At 43.8% G+C, this 18,167-nt stretch overlaps 1 protein-coding gene across 2 annotated transcripts in view; it reads right to left on the bottom strand.

Moving 5' to 3' along the window:
• Positions 1-9,317: 9,317 nt before the first annotated feature.
• NECTIN1 (nectin cell adhesion molecule 1) overlaps positions 9,318-18,167 on the bottom strand; it is a 98,045-nt gene continuing 89,195 nt past the window's right edge. Inside the window, exons 9-10 of one of the 2 annotated variants that reach the window (XM_088520598.1) lie at positions 15,581-15,625; positions 9,318-9,579 (exon numbers count right to left, since the gene is read on the bottom strand). In XM_088520598.1, coding sequence (XP_088376724.1) covers positions 9,361-9,579; positions 15,581-15,625 — 264 coding nt within the window. In that variant the 3' untranslated portion in view covers positions 9,318-9,360. The remainder of the gene's footprint in view (positions 9,580-15,580; positions 15,626-18,167) is intronic. The other variant, XM_088520599.1, reaches the window with a different exon arrangement.

Genomic DNA, 18,167 nt, shown 5'->3' with positions numbered 1-18,167 from the left:
CAAGTTGGGCCCGGTTCTTCAAGGCTTCAGGGCTTGGTGGCATGTCACTGCATGGCTCTTAGCAGCAATCCAAGGCAACTCCTAAGAGGGGAATGAAATACAGAAAGCAAATAATAGAAGAAGAAATGTTATACATAGGTGAATCTGCTGACACTAAGACAACAAAAAGTCAAAATTCACCTTTCATGACTAAGGGAACAAATTAAAATTAACTGAATGAACCCTACCATTCATGAAATGTATGTTCTTCTACAATCATTCGTCTGAATCCTTGCCTCCCAAAGATGCTTTTGTGTCATTAATCTGGACTTGTGCTGCATATACCCTTTCTTGTAAAGCACAATAAGGTACACAAGACCCAGGATCTGCCACAGTTTGTTATTGACTTTGTAATATGCAATTGTGGGAATGATTACAATATCACCAACTGGATTTCATCTGTCCCTGCATATTCAGACAAGCAAGCTGAAATGAACAGTGACAGGAAAATGCTCTTGTTTGCACACAAATACTTTAATAACTAGCAATTTCAGAAGGAGAAAAGTAGGAGAAAAATAAGTTGAAGGACAAAGAAACTCACATATTAAAACCTACAGAGAAGTTAACTCTTAATGGCAAAAACATCAGGGTTTTCAGGATAGCCTTGAGAGTGAAAAAGCAACCTAAATGGTTAATTTCCCCTCTAAATCTCTTACCCAGTGACCACTACTTCGCATTCCTTTTAAGGCAGCCAGGAAATTGTATTAATTTCTCTAATGTGTGCAATGCCATAAGTTCCTTTTTTAATTATTATGATCAAAATATTGCTTAAAATTAAAGGCAGCTGCATTTGTTTCTGACGGATATCATAATTGCAATTGTAAATTGGGAAATATAATGTTTCCTGGTGCGGTTGTGAGTAATGGTTCTGAAATCATTAAAGATAGGTAGATATAAATAAACCAAGAGATCATGGAAATAGAGCAAAAGCGAGCTAAAAAGGATAATTAGCAGAGTGAACGGGAATAGAGGAAATCAAAAAAAAAAAAACCCACAATTCTGGGAGTTCTGTGCTTGTATCTGTAGTATTATGTTAAAAAAAATCCCCCTTCCCACCCCTTCATCCAGCAAAAGAGGAAAAAAACAAAACAGAACAAGAATTAATTTGAACTGCGGATTTACTGTGAAGTTTCTTTGCTGTGATTTGCCTTTTATTACATCCATTGAAATAAATTCTTCTCCATTATACTCTCAAATCTGGACACCATGGACAGCCTTGTTACTTTGGGTTTGACCGACTCTTGGGCTTGATCCAGAAAAATACACTCTCGGCTACCTGCTCTAGCTTTCACTGGAAACTGGGAGATGAAAAGTGAATGGTCTCAGGGTTTTTTCATTGCTGGTGATGGGGAAAAAAAAAAAAGTTTATCCCTTTCAAACTAGCACATTGGAGGATGAGCTGCTCCGTTTCAACTGCTGCTCCTGAAGTGAAGCTGGGATAGAGCTCCGTGCCCAGGACTATTCCTGACCCCATCAGCTGTTGCAATCTGAAAGTGGGCTGAAGTGGTCTTAAATCCCCAAAGTATTTGTTTTGCATATGACTATGGAAGATCTGAATAGATTCAGGAAAGTCTTGAAACTCCCAACAAGGTGCAGCTGAACCCTATTCATATAACTGTGTACCCTCCCAAAACATGGCAGTCTTATTCTGAATGGGTGTGAGCCCAGAGTAATGTTCTATAAATACATTCAGTCTACTCATGGGGTAAAAAGCAAAGACATACACAGCTGTAAAAGGCTTGGCGTGTTTTTGCCCTCACTAACAACCACCTGCGTAGACAGAGGAAAGAGAAAAAGGTGAAAACTAATGATAATTTTAAAATCTTAGGCTGATTATTTTTCTTAAGGGAAAGAAAAATAAACATTTTCTGGTACTGATGTTCTGATAACCAGAAAATGGCCAAAGTATTTATCAGTAGACCCTGAGATATAACTTGCAATCATGCTCCAGCTGCTTTATCATCAATACCATCAATAAGCAAGGATGGAATATTAGAAACCATTTTGCAGTTTTTAGAAACTGAACACTGCAGAAAGAGCAGTTTCAGCCTGGATTTCCTGGTCTGCTTAACTCACTTGTTCAACAGCTCCAGGTGGTGTTGCAATGCAACTATATCATGAGAGCCATACTGGAAATTTGGGACTGAACTGATGACTCGCTGAGTAGATAAACAGATGGAAACGGGAAAGCAGTCAACAGCTGTACAAGACTCTGGATCATCTCCAGATGGAAAGAAGCTATCACTGGGCCAGCTGACCACAGGGCTGGAATTGTTCCTAGTGCATGCAGAATGAGCAGGATGCAGAGATCAAATAAAGATTTGAAGTTACTTGCTAGAAGTAAAATTATAGGCACTGGAAACTGCAAAAAACTGCGGAGCTCTGATACTCTGAGATAGACTGAACTTGGCTTCTATGGCTATGCCCACAAAATCTGCAAGCACAAATAGAGCTGAAATCAGTTAACGTCTGCTGAAGAAATAAGTGTTCAGGCGGTTTTTTATACATTTATTTTTATTTTTTATTTGTTTTTGTTTACTTTGTGAAATTTGGCTCCCCTCTGCTTCACAGGACTTTTTTGCTTGCATGAATTTAACCACATTTTATTCTGATGGTTGATAAAAGAGGCATCAGCACTACCAGCATCACTATCTTTGGGCTAGTCACAATGACCTTTCCCTTCCAGAGCTTCAAAGGCACCATTTAAGATAGTCATCTGTCTCTGGGAAATGGAAGATGGACAGATTCCGTCGCAGTATCCCTTCCTGTGATGGCCGCATTTGACAAGGGCAGACCCTCGAGCCATGACAAATGACATGACCCCATGACATAAATCTCTTTCTCCTGCTCTAATCTTCATCGTCACCATCACTGAGGCCAGACACCGAAGCTGGCACTGGTTTAAATTCTGCAGGCCTGTAATAGGTCTGAGCCTCCTGTCTAGCACCACTCAGCATGACTTCTTAATTACAGTGATTAGGGAGTGCTATAGAAACCTACGCAGTGCAAAGGAGGCACTGCTCTCAGGAAATGGATTCTCTGACAGTTGGGTCCATCAGAGGGATCAGCGTGCCTGTCATTTCCATCTCCTGTGGCAGCCTATCCTCAAATCTGGAGAGCTTGGAAGGCCTATTTGAAACATGCTGGGCAGAACCTTGTGTCCTAGGCAGGGGATGTGTAACTTTTCATTTCTTTCTTCCCATTCCTCACTGTGTGTTGATACCAGGAGAGTCTCACCTCAGATGTTGGCCTTTCCTGTCCACAGCATGTTAAGGGAATGATTAGAGCCTGTCCTCAAAGTAGATGTTCTGATGTCTTTTTGGGGAAGCATCTTACTCCTGATAATATCCAGTACTGAAACATGTTGCCTTAAGTCAGGCAGTGTAAATCCTCTCTGTCCCATGCTATGAGTGGTTTCCTGAGACACACAGCAATTCTGTATCAGACTCGAGGCAAGATCTCCTGAGTGGTAGCATAAACATTTCCCTACAGCATCAAACATTTCCTTTTCAGTCCTGATCCACCTTGGTACATGGCCCACCTGCAAGTACTCCCTTGGCTACTCTAGCTCCGATAGTCACAGCCGATCTTCCCTGAACTGTAGCAAAATGCATTTCACAGCAGGCCCAAACCAAGTGTTGGCCTTTCCAGTCCTTCTGTGGTTCAGAAACACCCTCCCTGCCTGGTGTGATAGCCGTGTAAGAGCACATACTGCTTTGCTCACACTTCAAAAGATGATGTCGAGCGTGGCCAAGGCACGTGGATTAGTACCTGTCCCCAGCCAAGACAGAAAAAAATCCTGGTCCCATAGCACTGCATCAAGGAAGTAGCTAGCACTCCAGCTCTAAGTTAATGAACCATAAATTCCAGCTTAATGAGTTTTATACTGAGGAGAATAATTAATGTAATTAGTACTGATATGAAAATGATGGCATTTGAGCCTGAATTACAAGGGGGAGGGGGGTCTTGGAGGTGTGAGGAAGCCTGAAGAAAGCTCATTCCTTCTGTGGTGGTGTTCACCCAGAGAAACGGGGCTGGATACATTCCTGGCAGATTTCAAAACCTCACCTCCCATCTGCCATAAAGAGAAAGAAAATAGAGCATGACACAGTATAGTAAAAAAGAGGCCTGCCATCCCTGTTTGCTGAGACGTGGAATTTATAATGCTGCTCTTTCCTGCGCCATCCTTTAATTTGCAGCTCCCCCATTCCCCTCCATACTCATGGTATATTTTCTACTTGCCACTGCCTGCACACTGCCTGTTTTTCCTTTCTGTGCAAAAAGCGCTGTGTAAAGGTGGCTGGTTCCAAGGATGAAACAAATGCTCCTTAGCTGCATAACCATTTTCGTATAGGTTTTAGACATTTAGTGTGCTCCAAGAGGCAGTAACAGCAGTATTTTAAATTCTGTATGTATACATCCACTCTGTATACACATTTCTACATACACATTTCTATACACACACAGGTCCCTGCAAAGCCGCCCGTGGTTTTGGCAGCCCATCTCCTCCGGGGTGAACCGGTGGATAACACTGTCCTTTGGTGGCATCGTTCAACCCAGGCAATGCAACGAGGGGGACCCTTCAGGGCCCCCAGTCCCACATCCAGCCACTTGCCTGCCCTAGCCTGCGCCCCAGGTCTGTTCCTGCAGTGGAGCCGCTTTATTAAAAAATATCCCAGGGAGTTTTTTCATTCTGTGAACGAGTGGCTGGTGCTAGAAATCCCCTAATTGCGTATTGATTAAATCCGTCTGATCAGGCACTTCTGAGAAAGCGCCAGCTTGGTGCTCGGCTGCACGGGGCTCCCCCAATGTGACGGCCTGGATGAGTGCGTGCACACACGTGTGTGATTGTGAAATATATATATATGGATATTTACATGTATATATATCCTGCAGGGCTTGGGGGGCACGCAGGTGGGATGGGGGGGTGCCTGCAGGCTCAGCCCCCCACACTGCCAGGATCGCCCCCGGTTTTTGCCCCGTTTCGCATGGCGGGCCCAAGGCGGCCGCAGCCGCGGTTGCCGTTGGGATGCGCTTTGGGGCCAGACTGGGTGGTGCAAGCCCCGGCGCAGCGCCCTGCTGCAATGGGGCCCTTGCAGGCGGCCAGGGAGAGGGGAGAGGCGGCTTCCGCGCAGGGGAAGGGGGAGAGGGGGATGGCGCAGGGCAGCGCCGCGAGGCTGCAGGGCTCCGAGTCACCCGTGCACTGCTCCTCTGCTGCTATTGAAGGCGCGTGTCCCCGCCAGGGCATGTTGCAATGGAAAATACAGCATGAAACGCAGGTTAGAGTCATTGTGAGGCCAGCGGTGGCAGCCAGGCAGGACACGGGCAGTAGCTCCTGGGAGCAGTGAGGAGGCAGGAGGGTGTGCGCGGGCGCCGGGGGCATGCGCAGGACGACATGTGTCCTAAGTACGTCTGTCCTGGGAGGAGGGAGCAGATCAAGCACCTCACAGAAGCTTCACAACCACAAGAAAAGTTGTTGTAACTCTTCACTTTTATTTGAGTTCCGTGGTCAGACTTTTCCACCTGCAAGAGCTCCTGTGTTAGTGCCACCACCGCAGGAGGCAAGGGTTGCGCCACTTCACACGGCAGTGAAAGGCAAGACTGGCTTCATGTCACCCACCACTAAGATACAGAAAACAAACACCGCTGTCTCCCACGTGCTGCTAGTGGGCTGGATGCACCATCACAGTGAACCAGCTTCCTCGGCAGTCCGACCCAAACCTTCCCAGGTGACGATGTTCGCAGGAAAGGTGCATTGTCAGACCAATTAGGTGGTGGCAGGAGGGGAACTGCTCTCATCTGCAGTGCTGTGGCAGGATTTCTGTGCCTGTGAGGCCAATACAGATGCAGGAAGCTTGTCACAGAGCAAGCTGGGGCTGAGCCCTGGTAACAGGTCCAGCGAAGCTTGGAAATAGCATTAGGCAGGCATCCTGCAAACGTGCGGGAGGGAGCAGAGAGAGGAGTGCCCTGAACCAGAGCTGCTCCTAAATGTGGCTTTGTAAGACCAAAACAACTCACTTGAATCTCCCTCTGTCTCTTCAGGCAGAATTTTGTCCCTTTCCGTAAGGTGCAAAGGAATTTGGAGCTTCTCTTCTGCCTTTTTATGGGGAGACCAGGCTTTTTGATGCCATTTTTAACAGGGAGAATATAAAGGGGCAAAGAGAAGCAAGATATTCCTAAGCTTAGTATGTGTGCTAGCATAAGCCTGCTTTTCAGATGACTGCTTTTCAGAGACTGAATTTTCTTTCTTTTTTTTTTTTTTCCTTTCTGAGGAAGATTGAGATACTTTTGTGTTGCTGAAAAGCCCAGGAAAACCTTTTGTGGCCATCTTTTGGGCAGTTCAAATTCAAGGCAGCACAGGGCAACTGGAATTTCTCTCTCTGTCTCCCCCTTCCTCATCAGAGCACTTTCCTCCTGCAACCAAGGACAGCAGAGGAAACCACCTCTGTTCTGTGCCTCCTCTAGCAAACATTTTATCTAGCGTGTTTATTCATGCACCTGAAGACCTGACCATATCCTGCTTTTCATTTACATTTTCAGATCTGCCCGAAACTGCGCCGGTCAAAGGTTCCCAATCAAATTTACTTTAATTGCTGCCATCCTAGCAGCATACTGCTACTACATGCATGCAGACAGGGAAATGTGTAATGGACTTTTGCATGTTTTTGCTCCAGGGTTAGGAGTGTTGGGCTGACTCCAGCATGCCAGCAACCCCTGTGTTTTCCAGCATGTTATCACCTTTCCGAGCAGGGTGACTAAACACAGATTTAGTAGTACAGAATACAGTTTCTTTGCTGCATGGCTTTTGTTCAGAACAAACCAAATTCCCATCTCTGTGGTAAGCAGAAAGTACTCCAAGGTATATTGAAAAGAAAGCAAGAGGGAAAATACATTATTTGAATTATGACATGTTGTACTCGAGATGATTGGTGAAAGAAAACATGTGGCTGGAGGATGTAGCTGAATTCTCTGGAAATGGACAGAGAAAATGTGAATCCAGATGATTCCAGAAAGACTTCGGTCAGTCAGGATCACGAGAATGGTATTTCAAAAGTCACGTTTAGTACCCTAAGGCTATACCTGCAGAGTCCACTGACATCTCTGGGAACAAGAGTGCTCCGAGCACTAGCACATACAGAAAGCTGCTCTGCCAGCTAGAGGCACTGGCAATTTCAGGCTGGCCAGCAGACACATCAGTGTCCTTTCATCTATACCTTGCCCCAGGAAGCAGAGTCAGGTAACCCAGCTGATAAAAGAAGCTGTCAGTCTAGCTCCCCATATTGCTCAGCCATTTCCCACCACGGAAAGGAAATCACATCATTGCGGCCAGCTACCGTGCTGTGTCCACACAGCACTGAGTGGCAATGTGCACCAGGAAGCAGGGGAAGAATTCTGGGAAGCGTGAGTTGGGTGCATTGTACAGCAGGTGAGGGGCTAGGGGCGGTCTTTGAGCATGGCTTCATCCTCACACAGTAATATACTCACAGAACTATATTCACATGTTGCCTAAACAAAGTATAAATCTCTCTCTTATATACAGGTCTATTCATTAGCCTGCAGGAAATCCACGAGGTAGTGTGAACACAGATGTGCTTCTCTGTGGAGGAAGTGGAACAAGCAGGGTAAGTTTTGAACCTACTCGAGGTGATGGGAACAAAGAAAGTGCATAGAATAACTATAGCTGCTTAGAATCAGATATACAAAAATAAAACAGTGGCTCAGTCTGTTGGCATGGCAGGAGCTGGGCTGGTTGCATCTGACATGGTATTTTGTGGGGAGGCTTTCATCATGACGATAGCTTAATTTCACATTTGTATAAGTTGCACTGAAACTTGGTTTGGTGTCTGGGTACCAAATAATGTGTGGTCCCCTTCTCTCCCTCCCACATGTACTTCACTTAAACATCCTCCTGGTCTCCAGCAAGATGTTAAGTTCTGAACATCTGCAGAAGGCAAAAGACCCAACCCAAGGCAAAGGAAAGTAAATGCCCTTTTGCTGGGAAGGCACATCCCCTTGTTCACAACTGTCCCAGATTTTTCTCTTCTATGCCATGTATGGGTGAAACAGATGAAGATTATCCTTGAAACCAAGCTCTTTTACAGATTTTTCATTCTTTTTTCTCTTCTTGCTCTTCTTTGCTTTTATGCAAATATATATATAATGTGTGTGTGTATGTCTATATTTATTTTTCTTCTAATACAAGTGAACATGGATGTGATGTGAAGATAAATTCCCAAATCTAAAACACTTTGTGGTTGCAGGAATATACACACTTGGATTTACACACACACACACATTCCAAATATCAAAAAAAAATTGTAGTCCCAAAACTAAGATCCTTTAAAAAAAATTAAAAGGCCAGATTCCTCTGTTGGCTTTATCCTTCGTTAAGAGCTAGAAGATTACCTGAAATCGTGATTTATTCTTCATATTCTGCCTGAGTTCACTTTAAAATTTCAATCAACAGATTCAGGGAGGAGTTGGGGGAAGCTAGTGGGGGGTCGCATTAGATTTTGAAAAGGAAAATTAGAATGTTTTTCTTTCTATTTTTTTCTTAGGGTTTCATGTTATAAGAAAATTATTTAAAGGAAGCTTTGTTGACTATGTTGGCTTCAAAATTTGTCTCCGTGCCCTCTGAATTAAAAAGAGGCAATCCAAGAGATCGGGAGTAGAGCAGGAGATAAAAAATAGAAAGAAACAAAATCCCCAAACCACGACTTGTTTTCTATTCTTGGGTTGGTTTTGAATATCTTTCATTTTAAGCGTTTTATTATTTGGTTCAGCAGTCTTGACTGTTTTGCTTTTCACAAACAGGATTTGGCAAGGGGAAACAGTTTTCTCAAAAGGAGGGAGGAAAAAAGCACCACAGACCCAGATTTGGCCACTGGCTGGGCATTGAAACTTCACGCAAGGTGGAACAAGGGTTGTGAAGGAATCCACACCTGGCTGCAAACAGTGTAGAGATTGACACGGGAAGCCTATGAATGGTTAATCAGGTTGGGCATGTTCCATCCAATACAGGGCAGCTGTCCACCCATATATGCATGCACACAGTTAGCCAGTTTGGTGCAGGGGGGCTAGCGTGAGAAAAGAAGATGCAAGAACTGGATGAGACATGAGAAGAGGCAAAATGTTCCTGTGAGCATTAGCAAGCCAGGCAGATACTTAACCTAACCTTGTCGATTACAATTGCACCAAAATTAAAAAATCAATAGATAAAATAAGCAGTGGCAAGTAGGGGTTTTAAAAAGCCTTGGTTGTTGAGTGACAGGGTCAGGAGAAGTGAAAAAAATTGCTTCTTCATTTTGCTGTGTTGATACTTTAAACATACTGTTCCTTAGGACAGATGTAAGGAGCCCGGGAACCGGGTGGTGGGCAGCAGAACGAGATGTCAGAATGATGAGGGTAAAGATCTTGCGGGAGATCTGACAAGGGAGTATAGACACGAGGGATCTTCTCCACATATTGATCTTCATGTGAGTAACAGCGGGCTAGGTAATCACTCGCATTCGATATCTCTGAGTGACGCTTTCCAAAGTTCTGTAAGTAGAGACAAAAGTCAATGGATAAAAACACTGTAATCACTGACTCTAAAACATGCAACTCTTCAGCTCCTCGCTGAGACACATATATAACAAGTAGGATGGAAAATCAGTTCTGCTGACTGCCTCAGAAAAGTACAAACCCAGGTGCTGAATCCTTACATTTCACCTTGGATTGTTTTTGTCAATAAGAAATGCTTGTCTCACTTCCTTAAATATCCATTCTTCTAATTACTGTGTATATTATTTTGCATTATTTGCCTTAAACCTGCCAGAGCTATGCCTTTCTCTAAATATAATAAACAGCAAGGTAAGAAATAACAACTTGTTTTCAATCTTCCTAAATCTCCTACAGCTTAGTTTTGAAAAACTAGGGCTTGTACCCATTTTTAGTTTAATCCAGAATCATTCTCATGTGAGCAAAGGGCAGGGATTTGGTCTGGCCAGGTATTTTAGGGGTAAAATTAGTTATTGTGTCTAATGTGTATTTAGTAGGCACACATGCATGGGCTAGACTTTGCGTTTGTGAGCAGGTCTGCAGAATTTGTTGGGATCAGTGTTATGTGTCAAATCAACTAGGGCCAATGAAAAGCACCTGCAAGGCTGAGAACCACTTATGAACCCACAATCTTCCCTCTATTAGAGTTTATTCTAATGGATGCTTTGCAAAATCTGGTTCACTGTCTTCAGTTGCTAAATGAAATGAAAAGCCCTTGGAAGTCCGAAGTGTTTTGGTTTCTACTGAGATAATTTTGCAGAGGTGCAGCAACCAATACTGAATAAATACTGCTTGTCAAATGCAAAAACCCCAAAAACCCCTTTCCTTCTGACAAAACTCAGTGCAAACAGCAGTGACAGGAAGATCAGAGGCAATTCTTGCCTCTCTCATTTTGTGCAAGTGGGATATGTCTAAGTTGAGGGATAAGTAACTCTCCACAACCTAGGACTGTGGTTCCCCAGAGGGTGGCAGCAGATGGGAAGTATTCCTGCTTTCCTCTGTCTTGAAGCCCTTCCAGATGACCCAAGTGGGAGGAACCTTTAGGGAGAACAGTCCTATATGTTCTTGTTGTTATTAAAATCAACCCACACTCATGAGCTCTCACCAAGAGATAATCTCTTCTTTGAGAGACAGGAAATCCAGTGCCAATCGTATTTTATCCATGTGGCTTGATCTGAGACTTGTTGAAGCAAGTAGCTTTCTTGAGTTCTATCTTTTTCTCTTTCAAAATATGAGAAAAACGTCTGTTTAGTGAAGAGGACAAGGATCTGACCCTCAGGAGAAAAAACACTGAAGGAACAGGACAATCCACTCTACTTGTCTGCTGCCAGTTCCTAGATAAATATTTCACTAGGATGCTTTAAAAATCATATAGAAAACAAAATGTTGCTAATGATTTATTAATGGTTCAGACTACTATGAGAGGCAGCAAGCAAGCTGGAGGGCTGCAGTCTTGAGGCAGTTCAGCAACAACTTGGCTAGGGGCAATGAAGACTGATAGAGAGAGATGGAAGTTTGAATACCAGGAAAACCACTGCAATGGTAGGGTTTTTTGGACTTTGATTTTTCCTGCCCTTGGCAGAACTGTGCACCCCAGTGCTTAAGCTTTTAAAAGGCAATGATCTTGATCTGGGCACGTAGCAAGGGGTCCCATAAAAGACCCCACTCTATGTCCCTTCTATTTAGAACTGCTGCGCTGGTTTCTCTGAAGTTCACGTGGATCACTCCTACACCTACCTCCTGAAGTTTGTGTCTGCTGCTTTTTATTAATTGCAAAGTGAAAAGAAAAAGATGGGCCATGTGGCATTATAGCTGTTTAACTGAAATGACCCAAAGTAGGGGTTGTAAGAAAGCTGGACTAACTCTACTTTAGCCCCTCTAATGTCCTCCTAGCTGTTTCAGGCTATCCTGTCGTACAGCTCTCTCATTCTTAGGAGGGAACTGCAAAAAAGGTTTAGGCCATGACAGATTTGTGCTGTACTGGACACAGTTTTGTGAATGGAAAATTGGGCAAACTGTGGCAAAACATACATCAAGGATGGAGACAGTGATCTTCATACAGATTTTATAGCATAAATAGGATCCATACCATAAAGAAGGAAGGAAACAAAGAATAGCTGATTTGTGTTTTTCTGATTGTTCTAGCTAATAAAAATAAATAAAGAAGAATTACAAAAACGCAAGGGAAGTCTAACCCTGAACAAAACAGGGCAGGCTTTTCCCCCCATAAAGACTGCTGTTATACAGATCTCAAACACAGCAGATCTCTTTTCTATTTTTTTAAGAATAACAAAAACAATAACAACAGCAAAGCAGGAAAACTCTTCTGTTTTGTGTGTGTGTTTTTTGTTTGTGTTTGTTTTGGTTTTTTGTTGTCGTTGCTGTTGCTTTTTAAAGCTATGGTTGTTAAAGGAGAGCTGTGCTTCCTCGTTAAAGCTCATCTGAAAAGGAAGTTATCTCAGTGCTTGGAATCTAGGAAGGCATACCAGGCATAAAGATCTCTTCCAGGTTGGTGGTGTATTTTTATTTATTTATTTATTTATTTATTGTAAATTGGGCTCTCTGGGCATGTAATGGAAAAGCGTTAGTTTCCATGCTAGTATGAGAACTTAAAATGCAGATATAAATGTCTAATAGAAGAGAGAGATTCTCAGTTAACATTAGTTGATATCTTGTGTAGACTGAACTGCTTGTTCAATCACACGAATAGCTTGTTTTGTCTAGCATCTAGTAATTAAAGAAGTAGAAGGAGCCGTGAGTTGCTCTTCGTGGGCAGTCTATTTGATGATGCACTGCTGAGCTCTCCAAATTCATTTTTTTTCTGTCTCTAGCTGTCTACATGGACATGAAACAAGTGCCCATGAAGTCGAGCTAGAGAAGCTTAGGGCACTTCTGTCGGCATTCTGCTCTGGCCAGGTAAGCGATTTCTTTTGCTGGCAGGGTTTTGGGTCTGCTTTTCACAGCTGGGAGTAGGGCCAGATCAGGGCAGCTGGAGAATGCAAGCATAGGGGTCAAAGGAAGAGAGTTCCTTGTCTCCTTTCACCTTTCTTCAGCATGTGAAGCCAGAAATCAGATGGCTTTTGGTTTGTTCCTTGATCTTATTTCTTAGCAGCAAAAGGAAAGAGAACAAAATCAGCCTGATGTTTATTAACATATTTAACAGCTGATGCCCTTTGACTTCCTTCCCCAGTCCCACTGTGACTTTTCCCAAATCTAATTTATCTTTAACAAAGTTTGAAATTAAATTAGGGATAATGAACTAATTAAATTGAACCGGCACACAATTCTGCCACCTTCCCCCACCTGACTGCTCCCTCTTGCCTTTGTTTCCAGTGTGATTCCATACAGTTCTTCATTATCTAGGTTACATCTTTCCCCCCCTCAGTTTTATTTTCAAGAACCTGATTAAAGAGGATGTCAGCAATCTATCCATTTCAGACAGCCTGGCAAATTATCTCTAAATGGTCTTTATTTGATTAAATTAGAGAGCTTTCATTTCTGCTGTGACTTACGTTCAGCCCTTTTCCATCTTGCTATGTACTTTGCTCAAGTTTTTTTTTTTTTTTTTTTTTTTTTTTAATCTATGGGTACACCTGTGACATACAAGTATGCCACAAACATCTTTCCTTCTAATCTGACCATATCCTCTACTTGTGCTCATCCCTAAATAATGAGAAATGTGCTGAAATTGAAAGCTTCCTCCTCAAGCCCTAGAAAATTCATGTGTGCTCTGCCATGGAAAATCTGAAGACTATGTAGCCTGTGCTAAATAGACAAATATTGCTACAGAAGGCTCAGGTTTCTGATTTTACTCAAAAGCCCAGTTATTAACTTTTGTACAGTTTAAACATGTCTTTAGTCCTGCCACATGAGTAACAAAGGAAAAGGTTTTTTTTTTTTTTTTTTTTTCTCTACCTGGCCATATTCTGTGTAGCAAGCTCAGTGTATATATTTTCATACCTGCTTAATGTGTTAGTCTGATTCCTGATTCCAGAGAAAAGGCCCTACAGCTCAAACTTGCAGTTGTCGCTTCCCTAACCCTCTCCATCAGTAGGTTTTGAATTTTGAAATTAGCACAGGCTAATGGACAGAAAGAAGCAGCTTTGCTGAGTAACAGCAGCAGAGGACTGTTATCCAGCGGACCAGTCAGCAGCGACAATATATGTGTTGGAAGATAGGAAAAATAATGGAAACCAAAAATAAGCATTTCATCATGACATTGGAGTCTCATATCTGCTTTCTCCCCTGCCTGTTTATAAATTTCCTATTCTGCCTTTTTCTACTGCCTTTAATCTTCAAAGATGGCAGCAGCTCTGGATATTTCTCAGCATGCTCCTGCTCTGTTTGACACCTTATCTATGCAGGAGCTCCTGGAATCACTGTGCTAGGTAAAGAACAGGCATTAACACACTGGAGATGAGTGTGGAGCGGAGGCTCTGAGGAACAATGGATTTTTGTGAGGACAAGACTGAGGGCAGACTGGACAGAAGGGTAGGCTTAGCTTCAGGTTGAGAAGAACAGGTTGAGCATGAGGAAAGAAGAAATTGCCAAAACACAGGGCGAGGAGCTATGATGAGAGATGCACACTCAGACACATGCAAATATTTGATGTGCAGGAAACTCGCCAAGTCACTTTATTATATCATACTTCTACCTCTATTTTTATCTCTTGCTAGCTGTATTTTCTTACCTGTTTTCTCTTCCTACAGTATAAACTGCTTCCTTCAATTTTCTTAAACACTTACCTTCATGCTGTTTCTCCTTTCTGCCTTCTTCTCTGCCATTTCAGATTTAGGGCAGGATTGTTATCCTTATCTTACAGACTGGAAACTGTCTTGATTCTTTGCTTTATTTCCCTTGCATATTGGAAAGACTAGGCTGTTTAACTGGAGGATTTCTGAGCAACTTTGTTGAGGCTGGGGAGGAAATGTGGGAATCGGGGAGTGAACTAAGCCTGCTAGGACTGATGGTGCTCTGTATCTTCAGATCAAAATCTGCATTAAAACTGCATCCAATCTGTAAGTGGTGCAGACTTTAAGGATTTTATAGTGATGTTTGGAAAACAGAGCTGGGAACTGAATCCTGTTCACTGATCTGCTACAATCTTGGAGTCTGTCTCATGGTTCCAGCTATTCTTTTCGTAATACAGAAAAGAAATCTCCCCAAGAAACCTACAGCAGGAGGGTGAAGGTGAAAGGGGAGGAAATAATTTAAAAGCATAAAAAAAAAAGTCAGTCACCATCATCTGTGGTGTGTCTTAACAGGGCGATTTTGTAGCGGTGAGATTACACCTTCAAAGCACCATATGACTGGCTTTATTTTTACTTCAGAGAAACTGGGAGGATTTCCAAATTTGGATTTGGAGGATTACTGTCCTTTTGCTGACAATAAAATCCCCCACCCCAGGGAGGACAAGGCAAGACCTCCCAAGAAGGATTAAGGAGTGTTCGCCTTGTTTATAATAGTGGAATGGCATTCCAGTGGAGCCCTCAGAGCTGTGAGTAAGGTGGCTGCTTTCATCCATGTCTTCCTCTCGGAGCACCCTTGCTCAGGCTGATGGAAAAGTTTTAGCTGAGAGGTAGTGACAGGAATGTATGCTGGCAACCCAACCCCTCCCTTGTACCTCAGGCTGGGCCAGGGTCCAGATGTTGTGCCACAGGCCTGGCATGTAAGCAGGGGCATTTAGAACAGAAGGATCCAGCCTTCCTGGGAGCAAGGGCTGTTTGCTCCCCTACGTGAGACAGCTTTGCTCAGAGGATCATAAGCTCAGCAGTACAGCCATCTCTTACACACCCCAGACTGGTGTTCATCTCAGCAGAGCATCTTCAGGCTGAAGGGTGCATAGGGATGAGTTTTCAACCTATGTCTCAGCTTGTAGGAGGCTGGTAACGCTACTGCACATTAGTGACAGGCAGACAGATACCATGTAGCTGACCAACACCTCTTTTCAGCAACAGACAGACTCCACAACCAAACAGAGAAAAGAAAAACTAAAACTTACTGTCCACTCTCGCTCGTAACGTCTACGAAGACCTTGATCCTCATTCTGAGAGCAGAAATGGGTGAGATACCGCAAGAGAGAGAGAGGTTACCGTTCAGATCTGGGGCAGGCCCATTACAGACACTTACCTAGACAGGTTTCTGCTACAGCAAGGGAACGACAGGGCTCCTTCCAACACAGGAAAACCAGGGACCGCAGGGACAAAGGCAGACTGAACTAACTCATTGCACATCTGCAACCCAGGCGTCTCCACTCCACTGCCAGCCACCTGAAGGCACAGATGTTGCTCGTCTGAAGTGAGGCACTGCTTCAACAGAACTGTCCAGTGGGACTTTTTAAAAAGCCATTTCCTCCCTGTTCAATTCTGTTTGCCTCCTCTCTTCATACCTTTTAGTCTTTCTCTTCAACCCTGGAGGTGACCCCTTCACTGTCAGATTTGGCTTCTCTGATGCTTGCTCATGCCTGTGTATGGAGGGTGGACTTCAGGTCATGAAATGCAGTACTCAGCAGAACCCAAATCTCTCAGGTGGGAAAGGAGAGTTACTTCCCTTTTAGCTAGGGACTTGGTGTCCTTTATGCTTCTATGTCCTAAAAAGGATAAGAAAGCCCGGAGGACTCCTTTTTCTTCCGTAAACACCAATCTGTTTCAAATGGTCACCGATAGGTATCAATGAATTAAAACACCCTCCTGACAGTTCAAATGAAAACTGTGGTCCCTGCCATAGGGGCAGAGCTCAAAGGAGCTTGGGGACGCTGAAGTAGAGCATTTGGAGAAACACATGAGCAAAGGAAGCAGTTAGGTCTATCTCCATTTGGAGATACAGAACATCAGAGAAAATAATATTTCTCCTTCTCACAAGCATCTAAACAGATGCTGTCTGTATTTGTAGCAGAAACTCGTTTTTCACACACACTGTCCTTCTCTTACTGTCTCTTATTCACAGGCTCTTTTGGACTCAGAGGCCTTTATGTGTTCCCATATTCTCTCTCATACTCTTCCCACCTTGTTCTTTCACACACACACATATGCTCCCCCTTACCTACAGCGTCTTTCGCACACACGAGTTCTTTTCCACCCGTGTGCTAATGTCCACATCTGCTTTTCCTCTCTCACATCTAAATGCCTGGGGAATGAACACTGAGAGGTTTTCTGCTTTCTGGGCAGGGTGGCCAGAGAGGATAAAGGAAAGGCAGAAGACAGACCTTTGAACAAGATAAGGATTCTTTCAAACCTTGAGCACTTCATTCCCGCTCAAAAGCCCAGTTCTCCTGCTGGGACATACTTTTTTGGACTATATACTGAGCACTAGCCTAAGTCTGCTGCCAGTAGGACACTAGTTTTTCCTTCATGTGTCCTGGCTGTGCAGATGGACTTGTCACCATTTTCAGCTTCTAGTCTATAAGGTGCAGCTCTGGCTGCCAAGCCAGGCTGGGGCTTTGCCAAGTGCTAACATACCGAGTGCTCCCAAGTGCTAGACAAACAGCCAACTCCATTCCTTTTTTTGACTTTTTCTTACTCTTTTTATTTCCTCTATCTGTGTTTCCTGGGTTATTGTTACCTGAGTCTGTAAGACTCTCATTGATTTTGCTCATTCAATGCACTTCTCTTTGCCTCTCCTACTTGCACTGAGGAGCTAGGTTTTTTCTGATCCATCCTCCTTCTCTGCTAATTCAAGAGAGTACTTGGAAATCTGCTTTGAACATTTACTCAAAGTTTTTGTCCTCAGCTCCTGCCCATTGTAGTATTGTTGCTTTGCCTCAGGCTGCTAAGCTGTACAAAAAAAAAGCCCACAAACCAAATCCTACACCAAGAGCTGAACCCTCCAAATCTACCTTGCTTATCCTTGTGCTGCCAGCCACACTAGCTGCAGAGGGGATCCTCTATGCAGAAATAAGCTTGTTATCTCTTTCCCTCCCACATACCTCACCAAGAGGAAAAAAAAAATAGAAAAAGAAATACCCTGCTAAGAGCATGCACAGAAGACAAGGCAAAGGCATTCCTGTTGTCATCATCATGAGGAGGATAGGTAGCAAAAGAACTAGCAGTCATGAAGCAGCATGCAGGAGGGCCACAGAGTTGGGAGGAGGACAGGCTGGATTGCAAAGGAGGCATCCCGCAAGAAGGGGAAGTGATGCAAGGGGAGAAACACTGGCTTAAGAGGAGCATAGTGAGGAAGGCAGTGTGATAGTGTACCTTGAGGCCAGAATCTGAGGGGAAAGGGCCTAGAGTGACATGCGCTAGCGTAAGTTGGGCTGGATGGTTGCATACTCGACTAGGTCTCCGCCAGCATGGATGGAGGTCCGAGGACTGGGTGACGAGGCCAGAGCGGACGTGTCCAGCTCTGCATAGTGGACATCACAGTCCTTGTTGCCAGAGTTCTGGAGAGAAGAGACCAGCAAGGCAGTGGGGACACAAGAGGAGAGGAAGGGGAGAGGTGAGGGGTGGGAAACGGGTGAGTGTGAACAGAGGATCCGTGCCAAAGGCAGGGAGTGAGTGAATGAGATAGGAAAGGAGAAGAGGGAATGTGTGGAAGGAGAGAGAGAGAAAGAAGAAAAGGGTGAAAAGAGGGAGGAAAAAGAAATAGTT

Source organism: Tinamus guttatus, unplaced genomic scaffold (genome assembly GCF_059628265.1).
Source record: "Tinamus guttatus ecotype Peru unplaced genomic scaffold, ASM5962826v1 Tinamus_guttatus_pri_ptg000093l, whole genome shotgun sequence".
In the NCBI taxonomy this organism is placed as follows: Eukaryota; Metazoa; Chordata; class Aves; order Tinamiformes; family Tinamidae; genus Tinamus; species Tinamus guttatus.
This window is presented reverse-complemented; position numbering and strand designations above follow the sequence as displayed.